The sequence below is a fragment of the Hyperolius riggenbachi genome, chromosome 7 (assembly GCF_040937935.1).
Source record: "Hyperolius riggenbachi isolate aHypRig1 chromosome 7, aHypRig1.pri, whole genome shotgun sequence".
NCBI classification, from domain to species: domain Eukaryota; kingdom Metazoa; phylum Chordata; class Amphibia; order Anura; family Hyperoliidae; genus Hyperolius; species Hyperolius riggenbachi.
In genome coordinates, this window is record NC_090652.1 from 293,366,828 (window position 1) to 293,390,441 (window position 23,614).

Here is a 23,614-nt window from a genome sequence, read left to right on the forward strand (position 1 = left end):
TGAATACTTCATCCTACTACGAATTACTGAATCTGAGAGAGCCTAAGCGCTTTGAGTCCTATTGGAGAAAAGCGCTATAGAAATGTTATTGTATTGGATTGTATCATGGCGGATCTTTAAGATCCCTAACGACTCCTGCACAAAGTGCTGCGATCGCTTGAAGTCTCGTTTGCGCCGTCCTGTAACGCCGCGTCGGGCATGCTCGCTGGCTGGAAGGTGGATTGGGGAGCGCTAATCGTCGGGGAGACATTGCTGGATCCATCTTCCTGCATTGCGGAGATGAATTTGTAGCGTAAGTATGTAGGTGGACCACTTAAGGCTGTGACTGGAGGAGTCATGTGATCACTGCAGGCTGTGACTGGGAGGAGCCATGTGACCACTGCAGGCTGTGACCAGGAGGAGTCGCATGACCACTGCAGGGTGTGACGGGAGGAGTCATGTGACCACTGCAGGGTGTGACGGGAGGAGTCATGTGACCACTGCAGGCTGTGACCGCAGGAGTCATGTGACCACAACATTTGTTCCACATAAAAAATGATTTGAGAAAATTCATTGCATTATAACCCCAAGCCTACAGAGAGCAGAGGGAGGGGGATGTATGTGTCTTGTGTTTGTTGTGCTGGGATTGTGCCGTTACCTGCACTAATGTGTTTGAACACATCACAACGTATTTATGTACTTTCTGCTGCATCTGCAGCATCTCAGCAGTACAAGTGACTGATTGGCTGGTCGGCTCTCCTCACCACACCACTAAATTATGCAGCACGCCGAGGCCTGCAGGTCAGACTCACGCCCGTGCTCAGGAACAACGCCAGCCATGATTTCCCCTCTTGCAGGCAGTGTGGAGGGCTCACAATTCCTCTCATGACTGACCGTATCCTCCGGCACTGACGTTTGGCTGATCAGGGGGTTTTCAGTTATCAGGGGCCTATTTTAGCCTTGGCAAAATACCGGCACTGAAAGGCTTGCGGCAGAGGGTGGGTAATTTTTGTCCTGCCGTTTGGCTGTTACGCTGCCCAGATACCAGCGCTGATAGTCATGGTTTGATTTGGCACCAAGGTGAAGACCATAAAAAGCGAAAATTGATTGGAATAAGACATTGGGCACAGTGTCATGCCCCTTCCTGTTGCTGAGCTGGTCAACTATCCAAATCATTTTATCCGCTAAGCACGACGGGGTTTTGCCCGGAATTGGATTTGGCATGTACATAGCTCACAGTAGAAACAAAAATATACATCATAAAACAAAACAAACCCACAAACCGCAGTTTTAGATGCGTTAAAACAGTGTATCGATAACAGCCTGAGGCTTCGTTTCCATGCAGCGTATGTGCTGCGTGTCACTCCTGGCGGGCTTGGGAACCCATTCATTATGCTGAATGGGATTGCGGGCTTAATCGCCCTGAAATGCAGACAACCAAGCGCTGCGATTACGTGGTGAATCGCCACGCATGTATGGAAACTGCAGACAGTGCAGTCTATAGCACCCTCCGATGTCCCTGCAATCACGCTTCCATAAGCGCGCCTGAAAGCACGCTATAAGGAAACGAGCCCTAAAGGGGGAAATGAGGGGATGCTGGAGGGGGGAGGGCGTGGAGAGAGTTCAGGAGGTTGATAGCAGAAGGGGAAAAATAATTCTTAATGCTACGTATACGCTTGTGACTATAGTCGTTACTAGCAGCAGCTTAATGATTGCTCTGCCGACAATCGGGTAAAGTAGTTTACCAAAGCACAACAATGAACAAACGATCTTGGCATGATGAGAAAATCCAACAGGACGGATCATATCGAGCGACAATCATGACAAAACTATAGTGCGTACAGTTCTCTGCTGAGCTCGATCGTTACAAGGGCCAATTCGATTACGTGGGATTTTGCCCGTACTTCCTGTGTAGCGCAGCCCATAATGATTGTTACATTATAAATGTCAAACTCTGTTTTCATGTTAACTGTCATATATTTTCATCTATTGTAAGCCCATGTTTGTGTATTTTTTTTTTTTAAATAAAAATATGTACAGTATGCAACATTACCCTCTTATCGTTCTTTTCTGCGAGAACGATTGTTAAAATGTGTATGATGATTGCTGTATCCCACTGTTGCAGTCCAATCGTTCGGATATTGTTCGTCTGGTAATTAATTAATATATATAAATATAAAGGACAGTATGGAGCAAGCACACCGATCTCTGCATATTGGGCACGGAAAGGGTTAAAAGAAATTATGCTTACTCCATATCTTTCTTTTTTTCCTTAAAATAAGAACATCCAGCTGATGCCTGACATTTTACAATTTATGGCTGCAGAATAATTGATGTACCTGGCACGTTGCCATGTCCGCGACTGAGTCTGACAAGATCTCTGGTGTCTGTCTGTGTATCTGTCTGTCTGTCCACTGTATCTGTCTTTTTCCATACAGTGTAAAGAGGCCGATACACTGGTCGATTTCAGCCATCGATTGATTGATCGATTCTATCTAATCTAACAATCGTTTTGTGGCCGATTTCGATCAATTTGATCTGACAGGATGGAAAATCTAGGTCAATCTGCTGTTGGCAGCAGACCGATGACCCATAGAGTTGCTTTGGATCTAATGGTTCAATAATCCATTTATCGATTCCTTTCCAATAGATTTAATTCTGAAATCTATTGGAAATCTGTTCCTAGCGTGTGGCACACATCAGATAGACGTCTGTCAGATTTGAACTGACAGGCATCTGACAGAAATCTGATGGTCGAATCTGCTGCAAATCTAGAAGTGTATGGCCACCTTAAAGCTGAATACCCGCCTGAAGATGGGGACAGGGGAACCTCAGAGTGACGCTACCTGACGCACGAGTGTTCCCCGATTCATATTCCTACCCGCGGGGAACACACAGCGTCATGCCATGGCACACGATGGGGCGAACCAGAGGTTAAACAATCACAGAACTTTGCAGAGGAGTCTGTGGGGTTCGGAACGATGTTGCTGGATACTGCAAAAAACGGTTGTTTGTAGTGAAACATAGCTGGAAAAATTACATGGTGGGTACGGCCCTTCAAGGCTGGTCCACTCGAGCGGCTGCTGGTGGCTCGTTTAGTAGATGGTAAAGGCTTTTCTGCTACTACCGAAAAGCATTTAGCAGAGAAGCGTCTCCTCATCGGTATCCAGCGGTTCCCAGCATTTCGTCATAAGTTTGTTTTCACCTCAGGATTCTATTAGAGCATAAATGGCAGATCTTATTCCTACTGAATGTCCAGTTCACTGTTATTTGTTGTCATTCTCCTTTAAAGCACACTTGAAGCAAAAATTACGCATGAGATAATGAAGTGTATGTGTAGCACAGCTAAGAAATAGGACATTAGTGCAAAGAAAAGAGTCTCCTATTGTTTTCCAGTACAGGCAGGGGCAGTTCTCTCATGAAGAAAGGTTACATTGTTACACCTTTGTTTGGGTTGAAAAAAAGACGAGTGCAACACCAGCCTGCTCCCTCACATATCCCTGTTGATCCAGGGGAAGGCGAAAAACCCTTACAAGGCATGGTCCAATTAGACCCAAAAGGGAAAAAATTCCTTCCCAACTCCAGATGGCAATCAGGTAAAATCCCTGGATCACCACCGGGCATTACCTAGTAATTGTAGCCATGGATGTCTTCATCACAAGGAAAGCATCTACGCCCCCTTTAAAAAAGGTGAAACATTTGTATCAGGCGGCAGAGAGTTCAGTGACTGCATGCATTGTGGTGTTTACACTAACAGCATGCAGTCAGAGTAGGAGGAGAAGCAAGAGGAGAGCAAGGGGACGAGGTCATCATTGGGGAAAAGCAGCTTGTTGTGCTGTGTGAGGGGGGGGGGGGGGGGGAGGCAGGAGAGCAGCGGTGTGTCATTTGACTTGCACAGCAGAAGGGAGGAGGTGGCACTGCTGTCCTGACTGAGGAGGAATAGAGTGGCTGAGAATGAGAAGTTGTTTGTCACACTCGACTCACAGTCAGCCAGTGTGCTGTTGAGTTGAGCTGCAGCATGTCATGTGAGAACATTACACGACTCAGAGTAAATTGTTGGGTGCTGTCCAATCATTCCAATTGGATTGTGTGTGTGTGTGTGTGTGGGGGGGGGGAGGGGGGGGGGGGACACGCCTTACAAGTTTGCTTCAGGCGGCAAAAAGTCTAGAACCGGGAGAGTTAAATAAAAAAACATTCAGTTCTATATGGAAAAGAGTGTCTGAGTTATTTGATCCAACTTGGATGGAAGACAGTCCTGTTTTCTAAAGCACTTAAAGAAACCATGTATTACAAACATATTAAACATATAAACAAGAAACGGTGACAGAGACAGCTTGAAATAAGGTTTTACTGCAAGAAAGTTCAGAGTCATTAGCTCTGCTCTGTTTTATCGCTTAAGGCTGCTTACACACAGGGAAGTTACAGGCACACGTTAGTGCTCCTGTAACGCTCCCCCAACGTACAGCAATTAGAGTTGGGCCGAACGGTTCGCCGGCGAACGGTTCCAGGCGAACTTTGGGGGTTCGCGTTCGCCTGCATCAGGCGAACTTTTACGGAAGTTCGATTCGCCCCATAAAGCTGTATTGAGCAAAAATTTTCGCCTCCATTTTACTGTCAGCAGACATGTTATTGTGAAACACACTGCTTAAGACCCCACCCTCCCTTCAAGCTAGGTCCTTTTATACCATTTGACTCAGTTGTCTGCCTACACTAATTAGTTATGGGACAGCTGCTACACACTATGCTAGGGAGATTTTAATTGGCCTCCCTCCTCCCTCCTCCCTTCTCCCTCCTCCCTTCTCCCTCCTCCCTTCTCCCTCCTCCCTCCTCCCTTCTCCCTCCTCCCTTCTCCCTCCTCCCTTCTCCCTCCTCCCTTCTCCCTCCTCCCTTCTCCCTCCTCCCTTCTCCCTCCTCCCTTCTCCCTCCTCCCTCCTCCCTTCTCCCTCCTCCCTCCTCCCTTCTCCCTCCTCCCTTCTCTCTCCTCCCACCTCCCACCTCCCCTTCTACCCTTCTACCCTTCTACCCTTCTACCCTTCTACCTATTCCCTCCTCCCTCCTACCGGAGGGAGGAGGGTCTCTTCTGCCAGGGAATTATACTATTTTAAAAACCAGTATACATCATACCATAGCCGGGAATCGAACCCAGATCTCACTGTGTGGTGGGCACGTCACCCTAAGCACTGTACCACTACAGTAGTAAGTGAAGCTTGCCTAAAATTTAACATTTATGCTCAACGCAATAGAACCATTAGGTTGCTTAAAGGAGAACTGTAGTGAGAGGTATATGGAGGCTGCCATATTGATTTCCTTTTAAGCTATACCAGTTGCCTGGCAGCCCTGCTGATCTATTTGGCTGCAGTAATAATAATCCAAACATTTGTATAGCGCTTTTCTCCTGTCAGACTCAAAGCGCTCAAGAGCTGCAGCCACAGGGACGCGCTCAAGAGGCCACCCTGCAGTGTTAGGGAGTCTTGCCTTGAACTCCTTACTGAATAGGTACTTGACCTAGCCAGGATTCAAACCCTGGTCTCCCATGTCAAAGGCAGAGCCCTTAACCAGTACACTATCCAGCCACTGTAGTGTGAATCACACCAGAAACAAGCATGCAGCTAATCTTGTCAGATCTTACAAAAATGTCAAACACCAGATCTGCTGCATGCTTGTTCAGGGTCTAGGGCTAAAAGTATTGGAGGCAGAGGATCTGCAGGATAGCCAGGTAACTGGTATTGCTTAACCACTTGCCGACCGCACGCTTATACCGTGCGTCGGCAAAGTGGCAGCTGCAGGACCAGCGACGCAGTATTGCGTCGCCAGCTGCAGGCTGATTAATCAGGAAGCAGCTGCTCGTGCGAGCGGCTGCTTCCTGTCAATTCACGGCGGGGGGCTCCGTGAATAGCCTGCGGGCCGCCGATGGCGGCTCGCAGGCTAAATGTAAACACAAGCGGAAATAATCCGCTTTGTTTACATTGTACGGCGCTGCTGCGCAGCAGCGCCGTAAGGCAGATCGGTGATCCCCGGCCAATCAGCGGCCGGGGATCGCCGCCATGTGACAGGAGACAGCCTGTCACTGGCTGCACAGGACGGATAGCGTCCTGTGCAGCCCGGATCTCCAGGGGGGGCCAGGTAGGAGAGGAAGGGGGAGGATTTCGCCGCGGAGGGGGGCTTTGAGGTGCCCCCCCCCCGCAACACCCGGCAGGCAGGAGCGATCAGACCCCCCCAGCACATCATCCCCCTAGTGGGCTGCAGAGCCCACCCAGCACAGATCAGCTAAGACAGCGCTGGTCCTTAAGGGGGGGTAAAGGGTGGGTCCTCAAGTGGTTAAAAGGAAATCAATATGGTAGCCTCCATATACCTTTCACTACAGTTCTCCTTTAAGCAACCTAATGGTTCTATTGCATTGAGCATAAATGTTAAATTTTAGGCAAGCTTCACTTACTTCTGTAGTGGTACAGTGCTTAGGGTGACATGCCCACCACACAGTGAGATCTGGGTTCGATTCCCAGCTATGGTATGATCTGGTGTTTGACATTTTTGTAAGATCTGACAAGATTAGCTGCATGCTTGTTTCTGATGTGATTCACACTACTGCAGCCAAATAGATCAGCAGGGCTGCCAGGCAACTGGTATAGCTTAAAAGGAAATCAATATGGCAGCCTCCATATACCTCTCACTACAGTTCTCCTTTAAGCAACCTAATGGTTCTATTGCATTGAGCATAAATGTTAAATTTTAGGCAAGCTTCACTTACTTCTGTAGTGGTACAGTGCTTAGGGTGACGTGCCCACCACACAGTGAGATCTGGGTTCGATTCCCAGCTATGGTATGATCTGGTGTTTGACATTTTTGTAAGATCTGACAAGATTAGCTGCATGCTTGTTTCTGGTGTGATTCACACTACTGCAGCCAAATAGATCAGCAGGGCTGCCAGGCAACTGGTATAGCTTAAAAGGAAATCAATATGGCAGCCTCCATATACCTCTCACTACAGTTCTCCTTTAAGCAACCTAATGGTTCTATTGCATTAAGCGTAAATGTTAAATTTTAGGCAAGCTTCACTTACTTCTGTAGTGGTACAGTGCTTAGGGTGACGTGCCCACCACACAGTGAGATCTGGGTTCGATTCCCAGCTATGGTATGATCTGGTGTTTGACATTTTTGTAAGATCTGACAAGATTAGCTGCATGCTTGTTTCTGGTGTGATTCACACTACTGCAGCCAAATAGATCAGCAGGGCTGCCAGGCAACTGGTATAGCTTAAAAGGAAATCAATATGGCAGCCTCCATATACCTCTCACTACAGTTCTCCTTTAAGCAACCTAATGGTTCTATTGCATTGAGCATAAATGTTAAATTTTAGGCAAGCTTCACTTACTTCTGTAGTGGTACAGTGCTTAGGGTGACGTGCCTACCACACAGTGAGATCTGGGTTCGATTCCCAGCTATGGTATGATCTGGTGTTTGACATTTTTGTAAGATCTGACAAGATTAGCTGCATGCTTGTTTCTGGTGTGATTCACACTACTGCAGCCAAATAGATCAGCAGGGCTGCCAGGCAACTGGTATAGCTTAAAAGGAAATCAATATGGCAGCCTCCATATACCTCTCACTACAGTTCTCATTTAAGCAACTTAATGGTTCTATTGCATTGAGCATAAATGTTAAATTTTAGGCAAGCTTCACTTACTTCTGTAGTGGTACAGTGCTTAGGGTGACGTGCCTACCACACAGTGAGATCTGGGTTCGATTCCCAGCTATGGTATGATGTATACTCATGTATGTATCCCCAGCTATGGTATGATGTATACTCATGTATGTATTCCCAGCTATGGTATGATGTATACTGGTTTTTAAAATAGTATAATTCCCTGGCAGAAGAGGAGGGAATAGGGAGAAGGGGAGGAGGGAGGAGGGAGAAGGGAGGAGGGAGAAGGTAGGAGGGAGGATAAAATCTCCCTAGCAGAGTGTGTAGCAGCTGTCCCATAACTAATTAGTGTAGGTAGGCAAATGGTATAAAGGACCTTGCTTGGAGGAGGGAGGGAGGGTGAGTCCTCCAGCAGTGATGTGTATTTCACTCAATTAGGTGTTGCTCCAGGTATTAGAGCTTTTGAAACATGTTTTCTATCATTTTTCCAGCTGATAGAATGTTTTAAAACTTTGAAAGTTCGCCTCCCCATTGAAGTCTATTGCGGTTCGCGAACTTTTTCGCGAACCGAACCTTTTGCGAAAGTTCGCGAACAGGGTTCGCGAACCTAAAATCGGAGGTTCGGCACAACTCTAACAGCAATGTAACACAAGTGGGCTGTTCACACAGCCCACGTTGCGTTAAATGTAACGCTGCACGTTCTTCCGAAAGTGCAGCATGCTACGGCGTTACAGCGGCTTAAGCCGCGTTAGACTGTCTGCACATGCGCAGTCATGTTGGGGAGGAGCAGAGAGCGGCCAGGCACATGGCTAATTAATATTCACTGCACGTTGTGACTTGCAGTGTTTACTTCCTGGTGCGGCCGCTCTGTGCGGCGATTGGCCAGCGGGACCACGTGATGCCGCATGCGTCCAAGAGTACGCATCACGGCATCACGGACGCCAGAGTGAGCTGCACAACGCGGCTCACTCCGACGTCCACATCGAAGAGGCCTTGCGTTAGGTGCACGTTATGCGACCTTAAAGAGAACCAGAGATGAAGCAACCTCATGTATTTTACCTTATAAATCAGTGGGAACATGACAGTAAACACCTAATCTGCTCTTTGTTACATTGTTCTCTGTTTAATTTGCCTGTTATCACCTCTAAGATAAGAATCCCGACTAAGCAGTCGGTCTGGCTTTGCTACAGAATAATTATAGCTGAGACTGTGTTCTTTGCTGTCTTCAAGTCCAAGCCTGCCCCCTGCTGGCTTTGCTCAGGAATCATTATAGCTGAGTCATTATAGCAAAGCCAGAATCAATGCTCAGTCCGGGATTCTTATCTCAGCTAGATAACAGACACTTTTAGCAGTGAGGATGGAACAGAGAGCATGGTAAATGTTTTCTCTAATGTTCCCACTGATTTCTATGGTAAAATACACAAGGGTGCTTCGTCTCTGGTTCACTTTAACGTAGACCGAACGCAACGTCTTGGTGTGCATGTAGCCTAAAAGACTGAGTGTGGTTTGTAAAGTGCGAATATGACAGAATGAAAGCTACCTAACTGAAAAGGAACTCTTTCTTTTGCTACATTATTCTATTCATTATCCGTACTACACTTCATTATATCATACTTTTTTTTCCCGCTTCAGGTTTGCTTTGAATGCAACAATTATATGTGAACATAAATTAGTTCATTTCTATTTAAGGTAAATCGTTATTTATTAATTTATGCAACTCATTCAAGTGCAGGGCTTTCTTGTACCTAACACACTAGTCTGATATCTGTAAAGGCTGTAATACAACACAGGTGGTTGTGTGTCTCACAGAAACACCTGCATTGCTCTCCGTTGCCTCAGACACCATTGACCTGTAAGCTTGCTTGCAAATTTTCCCCAAAATCCTTTTCGCATCAAAAATGCTATTTTCCGATTTTGAGAAATTTACACGCAAAGCAGGCTTGTATTTCCGTGAAAAATCATTTTTACATCTAAAGTGTGACAAAACCATTATTTTACAGTGACAATTTTTACTACGAAAACACGAAAAATTTATATTTTACCTTGCATAAAGCGCAAACAAAAAAAAACAACCTAATTTTTAATGGCATTTTCGCTTGGAAAAAATCGAATGTAACAATATTTTTGTGAAAATGAATGTGAAAAAAATATTGGCATTTTTGCTCATCGCTGCTGCTCTGTGTTGCGCACAGAAATGCACGCAGCAGTGGGTTGCGGAGTACACTGCTGCGCAGAACATACGTGTGCCCATCGGACAATGCTAATCGTGTGCCAGGGGATGTCCTTGCGTATTACCCACTGAGGTGTGTTCCTGAAATCATCAGCTCAGTAACGCAACCGTATAGGCCCAAAGAGAAGGTCAAGCTTGCGTTATCGCCTAATAAAATCCACATCTGTAAGCTGAGGCAGGTGTGCGTCACGTATAATAAAATGCAGAATCCGCGTCGCACGCACGTGTGAATTTATTCAAGCTGTAGAGAAAATGTCAGCATTGGGTGAGAGATGAGTCGCCCCGGGACCCCCAGCTCATCAGCGGGACTGCCGGTTACCATGCCTCTTTCCTATAACACAGTCATTTACCAGGATGTTGCGAAACAACAATGGAGGTCGTGCGTGCGCAGCGCTTTATATTCGCCTTGCAAGTGAGCATTTGTAGCCATCATTAGGACATTTATAGCTGCTGAGAAATGCTTTTAACAAGCGCTTTCCTGTAAAACGATGTGCCAGGAATTTAGATCAATACACCAGGCACAGACCATTAATATGCATAAGAGCTTGCAGTTTGCTCGCTGGCCATTAGGCGGCAGAAAACAACCGTTCAAATAGTCTTTTTATGGTCTCCCATATTGAGTATAGCAATAGCATTTTACACTGCTAAACAAACACCTCATCTATTTTTGTTGGATATTTTTACAGTCCGTTCCAGTCATAAATAGTTAACGTTGCCTCTTTACCGAACAGGCGGCCTGGGAGGAGGCGGTGCAATGCGCTTTTGGTGTGAATAGTGTTTGGATTACCTCCTGCCATTAACCCTATAGTGGTGCTATGTACAGTGCTACGGAAGATGTTGGCACTATATAAATAAAAAATAATAATAGTGGTAATCCACTGCTTCAGTTGTATGTGGTCATCAAAAAAAGGAAAAAAAAATGGTGATCTGTGGCATTACGATGAGTGTATGTGTATTATATGTAATACACATACACATATGGGGTTTGATTCACTAGGACAAATAGCATGCCTTATCCGATTTAACACACCTTATCTAAGTTAACACGCTTTATCAGAGTAGCATAGGATGCGCTACAAACTTATGCCTGCTAATTGGCAGAGACGAGAGCTCCACTCGTCCTGCCTTGAGCCCTTATGGGTTCGTAGCGCTCGCTATACTACTCTAATAAGGCGTGTTAACTTTGATATGGTATGCTATTTGGCTTAGTGAGTCAAGCCCATAGTGTGTGTGTGTGTGTGTGTGTGTATATATTTCTGTTATATAGTTCATGTGGCATATTGACGAAACTGTAACAGTTTAAGCATAGTGATATGTTGTTTATTGATCAATGTTGAATTTTAATTCTAATTGAACCACTTGACCTCTTCCGGTTGTGTTCCCCTTATAAATCAGAGCAATTTTTACCTCTCGGGGCTCCTCCCCTTCCTCATAACTTTATCACTATTTATCGCACCGAAATGATCTATATCTTGGTTTTTTTTTCGCCACCAATTAGGCTTTCTTTGGGTGGTACATTTTGATGAGACTTGGAGGGAGGGAGCGCCCTCCAAAAATAAAAACCATTGGCATATGAAAGACCTATAAAAAGGTTGGCTTACCTCTATGAAGAAGGAGATAGCCATAAACGATAACAAATTTATTAAATAGAAAATGAGAAACTGATAACGCATTTTGCGGATCGAAGTCCGCTTCATCAAATCAGTAAGAAAAGTGTCTAGAATAAACATTTACACTCCTCAGTATGCAGGATAAATTTTATACATAACATACATAAAGTATAACAATTTACGAAATACCCGCAAAAGCATGGTAAGCATGTATTGTGGGCAGTATGCTGCCATGTTTTTTCACTTGATGCACATAAAGAATAGTAAGAGGGCTTGGCAGGGGAAGGGTTAAAGCACAAGTGGACACCTTTTAACGGCAGTCAGGAGTGAGCCTGTGCAATCCCAGAAGCCAGTGGGGCATTCTTAAGAAGCCGGCCCCACAGACAACGATGAGACAAATGCAAAATTCAGGCGTCCGCTACAATTTTTGCAAAGCCCCGTCTATCTGGCTCCTGGGATCTCTCCAGTTCAAGGGGCATATAACTGAGGGCCAGATTTCTTGAAAGGTCAAAAAGGCTCAGGCCTTGGGTGGATGCTACCAAAGGGGGGCGGCTTGATATGGAAAAGGTGTGGCTTAATATGGAAGAGAAGCTTGCAAATGGAATAGGGAGGTTGCAACAGTTTAAAGAGGAGAGATGTTGCTCAAAGGAGCTGTACATGTAAAAGAGGGGATGCCGTACATCGTGGATGATACACCCAGAGGATGGGCTGCACATGGAATGGGAGGAGCGCTGTTGTAGATGGATAGGTGGCAACATAAAACTTGGCCAAGAGGCAGGACTGGCCCTAGACTTTTGGCCACCTGAAGCAATATATTGTGAGGACTCCCTCTGCTTCCTCCAAGATAGCCGCTCCTCCCTTTTGGCCCACAGCATTTGATCCCCAGGATGCTGGGTATGTGCTACACTGGTGCCTCATCACTTACCCGCTCTCAGCAGATTAATGATGGGATCACGAGCCACATGTGAAGTCCCGCTTCCTTTCTGACTACAGCGGCGTCTCATGTCACCCGGCAGCACGTAACAGGTCACATGAAGCCCCGCTGTAGCCATGGATACAGGACACTGAACAAGCGGATGGAGATCCCATCGCTGGAACACTGAGAGCAGGTGAGTGAAGTAGTGCCACACATCTAGGAAGGGGGACATTTAGGGAGGGGAACTGCCTCTTGCCGCCCTGAGGGCGCCCTCTAATTGTTGCCGCCCTGAAACATGTGATTCATGTTACTTCATGGAAGAACCACCTCTGCCAAGAGGCGCAAGAAGTATAAATCCTGCCTTGGGAAAGCAACAGGACTGACAGTTTATGAACACCTATAGTACAGAGTACATCTCATTTCTCATTTGTTTACATTAGAGTAAAAATCCTTCTTGTTTTTCCTCACAGGAGTTCATGTACCCCCGCAGCTCGCTGTCCCGGGACCACGTCCTCCCCATGCACCAGAGTAACCGCGAGGGGGTGGAGGATATGTCCTTGTTGTCTGACCTCCATGAAGCCGCCATCATGTTAAATCTGCATCTCCGCTACCAACAGGACAAGATCTATGTAAGTCCGCGCCTGCCGGGTCTATTAATAAATAATGTGACTTTCCTGCGAGGACTGTCCTTGTCTCCTGCCAGGTCTGATGACTCGAGGTAAACCCTTCCCTGGAGTTACAGCAGAAACCAGATTTAAAGTATGTTACTTAATAAAAAAGGGAAGATCTCAGCATGGACATTATATATTTTCCATGAGTTTGTTTTTTAGGACGCTAGAACAGAACCCAAGGGTAACAGGGTAACATCCTCATGACTTAAAGGACAACTGAAGTGAGAAGAATATGGAGGCTGCCATATTTATTTCCTTTTAAGCAATACCAGTTGCCTAGCAGCCCTGCTGGTCTGTTTGGCTACAGTAGTGTCTGAATTACACCAGAAACAAGCATACAGCTAATCTTGTCAGATCTGACAATAATGCCAGAAACACCTGATCTGCTGCATGCTTGTTCAGGGACTAGGGCTAAAAGTATTACAGGCCTCAGAGGCTCAGCAGGACAGCCAGGCAACTGGTATTGCTTAAAAGGAAATCAATATGGCAGCCTCTATATACCTGTCACCTCTGGTTCACTTTAAAGCAAACCTGAAGTGAAAAAAAGTATGATGTAATGAATTGCATGTGTAGTATGGATAATGAATACAACATAAGTAGCAAAGAAAAGGGGTTCATATTTATATTTTCAGTTATATGACATTATTGATAACATTGTCTCATACTGTCACAGTTGCAGTTTTAATATCACACTCTGTCTTTTAAGCTATAAAACAAAGCAGAAATAATGTCCCGTTGAACATTCCTGCAGTAAAACCTTATCCCAAGCTGTCTCTCTCTGTGTCTTGGCTGTTTAAGTGTTTCAGAAAACAGGACTGTATTCCACCCAATGGGTGGAATAGCTCAGAGAAGCTCTTTTGAATGGATAACGGAAGTGTCATAACTCTTCCTTTACTGGAAAACAATATGAGACTCTTTTCATTGCTACGAATGTTCTATTTCTTAGCTGTACAACACATACAATTCATTATCTCACAAGTTTATTCTCACTTCAGGTTTGCTTAACCCCCCTGGCGGTTAATTTTTTTTTGCCAAATAGGCAAAAATCCTTTTTTTTTTTAATTTTTTTTTTTGTTTCATGTAAAGCTACCAGAGTGGTAGCTACATGAAACAACACTAGAGGGCGCATGTGTCCCTCTAGTGCGATCGTCGCCGGCATCAATAGCAAACAGGGGAACGCGTATATAACGCGCTCCCCTGTTTGGCTTCTCCTGTCGCCATGGCGACAATCGGAATGACGTCAGCCGACGTCCTGACGTCAGACGCCTCCGATCCAGCCCATAACGCTGCCCGGAACTCATTGGTCCGGGCAGCGCAGGGCTCTGGCGGGGGCCCTCTTCTGCCGCTGCATGCGGGCGATCGCCTAGCTTGCGCGCACAGCACTTTAAATGGCGAAAATCGCCCCACCAGGGGCTGAGATATCTTCCTGCGGGCATAGCCCGAGCTCAGCTCGGGCTTACCGCCAGGAAGGTTAAACATGTATTTGCAAATGCGTAGGACTGATCCAGTTTTTTTTTCTTAATGATAATTCTAAGCAGTGATTTATTTTTGCAGGTCTTCTAGGGGCCGACCTGAGACCTTTCCCTTTGTTTTTTAGGTTTCTTAATCCGTACCTGGGGCTCCCCTAAGCAATGCCCAGAGAATGGCTGTGCTTGTACTGCACAATCTGCATGGAGTCTGTATGTTTTCCCTGTGCTTTCCACATATCCAAAAAGCATGTTAATAGGTGAATTGACTCCTTAAGCTTTACTAGGGACAATGGACTGCAAGCTCCTTTGGGGGAAAGTTTTTAAAGGGACTCCGAGCACCACTCATGGGCATGCCTCCGACCAGTATTGCAAAGTACTTAAAGATGCATACCTTTCTGTAGCTTGTGCTCTCCTCTTTCATTTGATGCATTAATTGCCGTTCTACACCAAATAGTTTTCATTCAATTTCAATTTAAAAATCGCGACTGCCATCTTGGCTGTTATAACTTCTGGGTCACCCTTGTCTTCTCTGTTAGAGAAGTGCATCACTGAATGAAGCAGGAAGAGGAAGTGACACGCATGGCCATTGCAAGAGGCTCCTCCAGAGGGGTCATAGCATGACTTTGTTGGCAGTCGTCTGGCTTAAGGGCATGCCCATGAGAGGTGCTCGGAGTCCCTTTAATGACAAGTTATCAGGAATGTTGGTTCAGCCACATTTTGACCAGTAATTACTTTTCAGGAGACTCGGTAGCATTTTGGATTTCTGGACTACACAGATGAAACAATAATTAAAAAAAAAACAAAAAAAAGGGGGGGGAACACAGGTGATCTTTTATCTCATCGTGTCTCTTTAGGTATACTTTAATGTGGTTTTGGTCTTCTGCTGACTGATCTTTTGTGTCTGGCAGACAAATATTGGCTCCATTCTGGCCTCAGTGAACCCCTACAAGCGGATCGCGGGGCTGTACGATGAGAGCGCCGTGGATCTGTACAGCCATCACCATTTTGGAGAGCTACCGCCACACATCTTCGCCATCGCCAACGAGTGTTACCGCTGCCTGTGGAAGAGGCATGACAGTCAGTGCGTGCTCATCAGGTGGGTGCTTAATCAGGAACTGTAGTGAAAATAACATAATGAATACCATTGTTTATTGTTTACAAAATTAATTTATAGATTGTTTAGGTCAGTGTTTGCCCATTGTATCAAATCTTTCCTCTCCCTGATTTACATTCTTAAATGTATCACTGGTGGTGACATCTTTACTCCTGCCAGGTGATTTGTATGGAATGTTCGTAACTGAGAGTTCGATGTACAGAGGGAGTTACTACTTGCTTGGCAGTAGGGAAAAGCAGTTATTTCCCACAATGCAACGAGGTTCATAGACCGCAACTGTCAGGACCATGGCCCTGACATCACACAGGTGGGACATCACACAGGAGAGAGCTAAAGGCTAGGCACCAATTGAGAGTAAGGAGAGGTTAGGTCATAGTGAAATATCTGTAAATACTACCGATATTTCACTATATCCGTTTAGTAGAGTATCGGTAAACTTACTGATATTCTACTACCGTTATTCCCTACATCCTTAACCAAGTTTTCAGTTTACACAGAGTTCGGTTTACGTCGCGACCAAATTACCGTGCAGCGCTTTCAAATGTATGCCAAATAGGCGCTCAAAGGCTCATAGTCCCTAATGTATGCTAAACAAAGACACAGTAGGGCAGATTTATCAAACCAATTACAATTTTTTTCTCTTCCCATTTCCTACAGATTTAATCACAACTGCATTCTGCATATGTTCTGAGGTTAAATTCTCTACTTACAAAATAAGAAGACTTTTACACTAGTTTAGCATGAATTTCTAGAAATGCCCTACTGGTAGAACAGTGCAAAACCAATGCAACACAGTCCTAGAAATACCATGTCCAGACGTCCCACATTACCCGGCACACGTCCTGGACTCCGGGCCCCTCTGTCCGGCCTCTGTCTGGCCTCAGATTTGTCCTGGGTTGGCCAGCGGACGTCTCGTCCGCGGGACTCTGGTCATCAATGGCCGCCCCGCCTCCTCCATCCTTCAATACGTGATCCGCCCTCTCTCCTCCACCCTCCAATCTGCCCACAGCTGCCCGGCCCCCGCTTTTATGCGTGACATGCAGCGAGCCAAGCCAGCCACTGGGGACAGTCTGTGACTTGTACAGCGCTACGGAAGATGTTGGCGTTATAGAAATAAGTTTTCTGCAGCGTCTGGGGACAAGGCAGTTAAACAAGAAACTGCATTTTTCTCCCATGTTTTGACTCTTGCAGAAGATGGCAGATTCCTGCCCAGACATCATACTGATGGCAGAAATGATCACACAGGACTGTTTTAGCTGTCCAAAATATATTTGTACTTTACTCTCTCTACCCATTACCTGTCTCTACGCTTCCTAAACCTGTAGCTCATATATTTTCATGTCACCAATGCCAGAACCTGAAGACTTTTACTGGCCACTTTGTTAATCTTTGTCCATGTCGGTTGCAGTGGGGAGAGCGGCGCTGGGAAGACTGAGAGCACCAAGCTGCTGATGAAGTTCCTGTCCTCCATGAGCCAGAACTGTGCCGGCGGCGGGAACCAGACGCACGTGGAGGAAGCCATCATGGAAAGCAGGTGAGATCTGCCCAGCAACACACACAACTTATGTCAGGAGGCATTCAGGGCTCGTGTACTAATAAGTAGGCTTACATAGCTGATCCTCTTTAAGGGGTAATATACGGAATATAACGTATTGAATAAAATTGCTTATTTTTTTTACTGTAAGTTTGTGAATGCACCCAGTGTGAACGAGGCCTTATCTGAACCACGGTGCCGTACCCTAAACCTCTGGAGCCCAATCCACAGCTGTGAAAATCCAGGGCTTTTACCTAATAAGCTATGTGACCTGCAGGGGTGTAACAATAGCTAAGGGACCCGGTCCTGGGGTGCAGAGCAGCGGCAGCGAAGATTCCCTGTGTGTGATTCCAAGTCCCAAACTCTCCTCTTCCTCTGCAGCACTCCCCAGATTTTGCAGAGCAGTAGCAGCGGAGCTTAATACCTTACCTCATTCTGTTGAGACAGGTCCTCTTCGCTCTTTGTAGCTGCGCTGTGCAGCCTATTAGCTTGTGGCTTTTTGTCACACAACATGTAGTGTCAGGAGCTGCAAGCTTAGAGGCTACATAGAAGACTGAAGAGGACCTGTCTTGCTGGAATCAGGCAAAAAATTACTTAATAATTAATAATGCAAGTATATTATCTTATTAATCATATCCTCATTTTAAGATATTTTAACTACACATAAGCGCACCGCCTAAAGATTTTTTTTTTACAATGGTTGTGTATATTGCTTAAAGCAGGGGTCTCAAACTCGCGACCTGCGGGCCATTTGCGGCCCTCGATACAATATTTTGTGGCCCTCACCGGCAAAAGCTTCCTTATAGTTCGCTTCAGTGCTCCCAAGTAATCCGCCGCTTCCCTGCCGCTAAACGAGGGCTGCAGAGCCCCCAAATCGCCTGGGGGGCAATCCGCCGGCATTTCCTGGAAGGGGCAGAGCTTTCAGCTTCAGCTCTGCCCCTCCTGACGTCAATCGCCGCACGGATCGCCGCCTCTCCCCGCCCCTCTCTGTGAAGGAAGAGTGAGAGGGGCGGGCAGAGGCGGCGATGCGCCACGATTGTGAAATTCCTTATGCGGCCCAGCATCATCCTGACTTTGCCTCCTGCGACCCCCCAGGTAAATTGAGTTTGAGACCCCTGGCTTAAAGGGTACACGAAGTGACATGAGATAGACGTGTATGTACATTGTACAAATAACTGTGCTGTGTTCCTTTTTTTCTTTCTCTGCCTGAGAGAGTTGAAAATCAGGTATGTAAGTGACAGTTTCTGTCCAGGTCGGACTATAGCATAACCCTCACTGATAAGGAATTACAGCCATAAAACACTTTCCTGGTGGAAAATGGCTTCGGAGAGCAGGGAAGAGGTAAACATGGCCAGTAGTTCATAGATTTTAACTGTGGCATACATCAGTGAATGTGTCTTTGAGCAGAGACAATGAAATAGTAAAAACTTAAAACGTAGATTAAAAAATAAAATTAAACTGTGGAATATATAAAAAAAAAGTAATTTTTAGGAGGAGGAGGATAGATACAATTGTTTATCTCAACAGGTTTTTTTCACCTGGTGCTTCCTTTAAAGTGGACCTGAACTCTTGTACAGGACAGAAAGAAAACGTAGAGAAATGCACCCTGTATGTATTTATAGTTTTGCCCGTCTAATCCCCCCCCCCCTCATTTGTGTTTACAAACTGGCTGCTGAGGGATCAAACTACAACTTGTGATTAAACACAGGAGGTTAACCCTATGTCTGCTTGCATGTAAGCAGAAAGTAGACACACTGCAGATTTATTGCAGGATTTGTATCAGCTGTAACAAAGAAATGTTTATGCCGTTGCTTATTTTTTAGAGCAGAGAGGAAGTTCTGAGTTCAGGTCCGCTTCATCTTGTAGTAATGTTTTTGGTGAGGCCTGACTTGGTGTATTTATGCTTCTCCTTGGTCGGCGCTGAGCAAGTCACGCAATTTCTGGCCGCACATAGAATAAATATTTGATGAGTGAGGCGGAGCAATAAAACATCTGAGCATATAGGGGTCATTGTCTGTGTGGCTGTATGGGAGAGCGTGAGGCGGACAGGAAGAGGGGGATTAGTCTCAGACGATAGGAGGACTGATAGACTCTTATGTCACATAAATACTGAGGATTGTATATGATGTGGCCGAGATGTATATTCTGCTTGTCCGCCTACAATGCGAGTTTGTGGAAGCTGCTGTGTAAGAGTTGCGGAGATCCCCCACCAACCATTCTCTACACAAAACCATCCATTATGTGTCCACTCGCTGGGTGACATGTGACATACTGTGGCCAAGCATTGTCTGCTTCAATCACTGTTTATATAAGCATGTCACAGAGTCCGGTTATTAGTCCCTAAAGGAGATGCATACATGAGCTTATTTAGTCAGGACTAAAACAGTTAAAGGGGAACTGAAGTAAGAGGTATACGGAGGCTGCCATATTTATTTCCTTTTTATCAATACCAGTTGCCTGGAAACCCTGCTGTTCTAATTCTCTGCAGTAGTATCTGAATAACACCAGAAACAAGCATGCAGCTAGTCTTGTCAGATCTGACTTTAAAGTCTTAAATACCTGATCTGCTGCATGCTTGTTCAGGGGCTATGGCTAATAGTATTAGTGGCAGAGGATCAGCAGGGCTGCCAGGCAACTGGTATTGCTTAAAAGGAAATAAACATGGCAGCCTCCATATACCTCTCTCTTCAGTTCCCCTTTAAAGGGAACTGGAAGTGAGAGGGATATGCAGGATGCCATATTTATTTCCTTTTAAGCAATACCAGTTGCCTGGCTGTCTGGCTGATCCTCTAATACGTTTATCCATAGCCCCTGAACAAGCATGCAGCAGATCAGGTGTTTCTGACATTATTGTCAGATCTGACTAGATTAGCTGCATGCTTCTTTCTGGTGTTTTTCAGACACTACTGCAGCCAAAAAGATCAGCAGGACTGCCAGGCAAATGGTGTTGTTTAAAAGGAAATAAATATGGCAGACCCCATATCCCTCTCACTTTAGTTGTTGTTTGAGAACTCAAAATTGAGTATTGATGATAAATGGTGTCAATGTCCCCCTCTCCTTTTTTAGGAATAGACATTACTTAGGGCCGGTTCACACTGTGAACTGAAAAACTGATGTGTTTTAACTGATCAATGGCTTGCCGTAGTGCATTGTGAAAAAGCATTGTTAAAATATGTAGATGTGAACTGACCCATGGGGAAACATGGACATTTCTTTCAACTGGGCTACACATGGGCTTGTCCATTCAGTTATAACTGACATCAACTGATTCAGTGTGAAAGGACCCTTAGTTCCTTGGCATAATGAATCTGAGACTAGACTCTTTGTTGTGTGGAGTAAGTGGCTTGTCTGTACATTTACTAAATGTCTCCTATTGCTTAATCCTTTCGCGGTTCACGTTTTTTACAACTTAAAGTTCCTGGCGTTTGACACTTTAGCTGTGTCGTTTTGCTACAGCAGTAACGTTTTAATTATCTATGCCATCTTAGTAATGCATGTCTTGTTTTTTTCAGTACAATCTAGGCTTTCTTTGGGTAATATTTTTCTCCCAAAACTATTTTGTTTTATAATCCATTTATGGGTACAATTTAGGCGTAAATGCAGAAAACAAACATTTTTTTTTCATTTTTCACCCTTCCTAATTTTCACATCACACGTCCCACAGTTATAAAACATTTACAATTAAATTACTTGGCCCTTCCTGATTAAAATGATACCCCAAATGCCACATTTTACTTTTAGCTGAGCATGTGGCGGACCGTTATCCCCAGTCTGCGCGCCTGTGGCGATTAAATGCGTTTGCTGGGGCGACAGTTCAGGGGGCATAGAGCTGTACAGATGCATCGCTGGGCAACGGCAGAGCATTACATCTGTAGAGCATTGGGGCCTGACACTTTAGCCCTAGCGATTGCATCTGATCACTGCTGGCGGCAGTCATTAAACGTTTATAAACAGGCATAGGTATTGCCGGGGTTAATAATGGGTTAATAGGCTAAGTTTGGGTTAAAAATTAATGGGGAATGAAAAAAATGTTTTTTTTATTTTATTGGGCCCATGCCACTTTACATTTTTTTTTTTTTTTACTTTTACAACTTTTTTTTCTTCTAACTTTATTGAATGATTGTTGCTAGCTAACAGCAACAATCATTCACAGGACTATTCACGTGCTTGTGCACGAGCACAGTAACGTGCACAGGAGGGGGGGGGGGGGGGGTGTGCATACACGCGCATGTGCACGTGCGGCGGCAGGCGGCGGGATTTAATGCAGGGCGTAGATTCTAGAACACACAGCGGGACTAATTAGGACGTAGAATCTACATCCTGAAACCGGTTAAAGTGAACCTGAACTTGGAACTAATCTGCTCTAAAAGATAAGCAACAGCATAATAACCTTAAAAGAAAAACCTTTCTTTGTTACAGCTGATACAACGCTAACAATAAATTTGCAGTGTCCACTTCCTGCTTTCATGGAAGCAGACATAGGGTTAACATCCTATGTTTATAAATTAGCTGCTCTGCTGTGGTAGCCAGCTGACACAGCTGAAGGAACAAATTACAACTCGTGATTAGACACAGATGAGGCTAAACTCTCTAACTGCACACGGTGCATTTCTCTCTGTTTTCGTTCTGTCCTGGGCAAGAGTTCAGGTCCACTTTAACTATGGAAATGAACTGTAGGCGTGATAAAACTGCCGCTTGAGCTCAAAGTGGAGCTGAAGCTGCCTGGTACCTATGGGTGGTTTTTCTGCACAGACCCCCTTTGGTCCTCCTGTCTATGTTGCTGTCTGACTATTCTGGTTTTATTTCTTCACAGTCCCATCCTAGAAGCCTTTGGAAACGCCAAGACTGTGTATAACAACAACTCCAGCCGCTTCGGAAAGTTCATCCAGTTGCACTTCTCTCAGCAAGGCTTCATCCAGGGCGGCCGAGTGGTGGATTGTATCCTTCTAATGGGCTGTCCCGCTGGGCGTAATATCAGCAATGCCAGCTGGGTGTAATATCAGCAAAGCTCGCCTAGTCGGCCGTCCCGCTGGGTGTAATATCAGCAATGCCAGCTGGGTGGAATATCAGCAAAGCTTGCCTGGCCGGCCGTCCCGCTGGGCGTAATATCAGCAATGCCAGCTGGGTGTAATATCAGCAAAGCTCGCCTAGTCGGCCATCCAGCTGGGTGTAATATCAGCAATGCCAGCTGGGTGTAATATCAGCAAAGCTCGTCTGGCCGGCCGTCCCGCTGGACGTAATATCAGCAATCCCAGCTGGGTGTAATATCAGTAAAGCTCGCCTAGTCGTCCGTCCCGCTGGGTGTAATATCAGCAATGCCAGCTGGCTGTAATATCAGCAAAGCTCGCCTAGTCGGCTGTCCGGCTGGGTGTAATATCAGGGAAGCTTGCCAGGCTGGCTGGCCCGCTGGGTGTAATATCAGCAAAGCTTGGCTGGCTGGCCAGCTGGGTGTAATATCAGCAAAGCTCGCCTGGTCGGTCGGCCGTCCCGCTGGGTGTAATATCAGGGAAGCTCGCCTGGTCGGCTGTCCTGCTGGGTGTAATATCAGGGAAGCTTGCCTGGCTGGCTGGCTGGCCCGCTGGGTGTAATATCAGCAAAGCTTGGCTGGCTGGCCAGCTGGGTGTAATATCAGCAAAGCTCGTCTGGCCGGCCGTCCCGCTGGGCGTAATATCAGCAATCCCAGCTGGGTGTAATATCAGCAAAGCTCGCCTAGTCGGCCGTCCCGCTGGGTGTAATATCAGCAATGCCAGCTGGCTGTAATATCAGCAAAGCTCGCCTAGTCGGCTGTCCCGCTGGGTGTAATATCAGGGAAGCTTGCCAGGCTGGCTGGCCCGCTGGGTGTAATATCAGCAAAGCTTGGCTGGCTGGCCAGCTGGGTGTAATATCAGCAAAGCTCGCCTGGTCGGTCGGCCGTCCCGCTGGGTGTAATATCAGGGAAGCTTGCCTGGTCGGCTGTCCTGCTGGGTGTAATATCAGGGAAGCTTGCCTGGCTGGCTGGCCTGTTGGGTGTAATATCAGCAAAGCTCACCTGGCCAGCCGGACTGCAGGGTGTAATATCAGCAAAGCTCGCCTGGTCGGCTGTCCTGCTGGGTGTAATATCAGGGAAGCTTGCCTGGCTGGCTGGCCCGCTGGGTGTAATATCAGCAAAGCTCACCTGGCCAGCCGGACTGCAGGGTGTAATATCAGCAAAGCTCGCCTGGCCAGCCGGCCTGCAGGGTGTAATATCAGCAAAGCTCACCTGGCCGGCCATCCTGCTGGGTGGTGTTATATCAGGGAAGCTCGCTATTGTAGCCAGTCACACTGGGAAGCTGATCATTTGCTGTTTTCTTGCAAAGCAAATGAACAGGTCATCTTCCAATATGAAAAATCAGAAGAATTGTCAGCAAAAAACAAACAAAAAAAAAAGTTAGTTGCCGTTAATGGCACTAGCACTTTGCACCAGCAAGTCC

The 23,614-nt window shown here is 46.0% G+C and overlaps 1 protein-coding gene across 1 annotated transcript in view; it reads left to right on the top strand.

The window, feature by feature from the left end:
• LOC137526177 (unconventional myosin-X-like) overlaps positions 1-23,614 on the top strand; it is a 201,546-nt gene that overhangs the window by 85,485 nt on the left and 92,447 nt on the right. The window contains exons 3-6 of the mRNA XM_068247397.1: positions 12,848-13,006; positions 15,426-15,613; positions 17,040-17,165; positions 21,979-22,103. Coding sequence (XP_068103498.1) covers positions 12,848-13,006; positions 15,426-15,613; positions 17,040-17,165; positions 21,979-22,103 — 598 coding nt within the window. The remainder of the gene's footprint in view (positions 1-12,847; positions 13,007-15,425; positions 15,614-17,039; positions 17,166-21,978; positions 22,104-23,614) is intronic.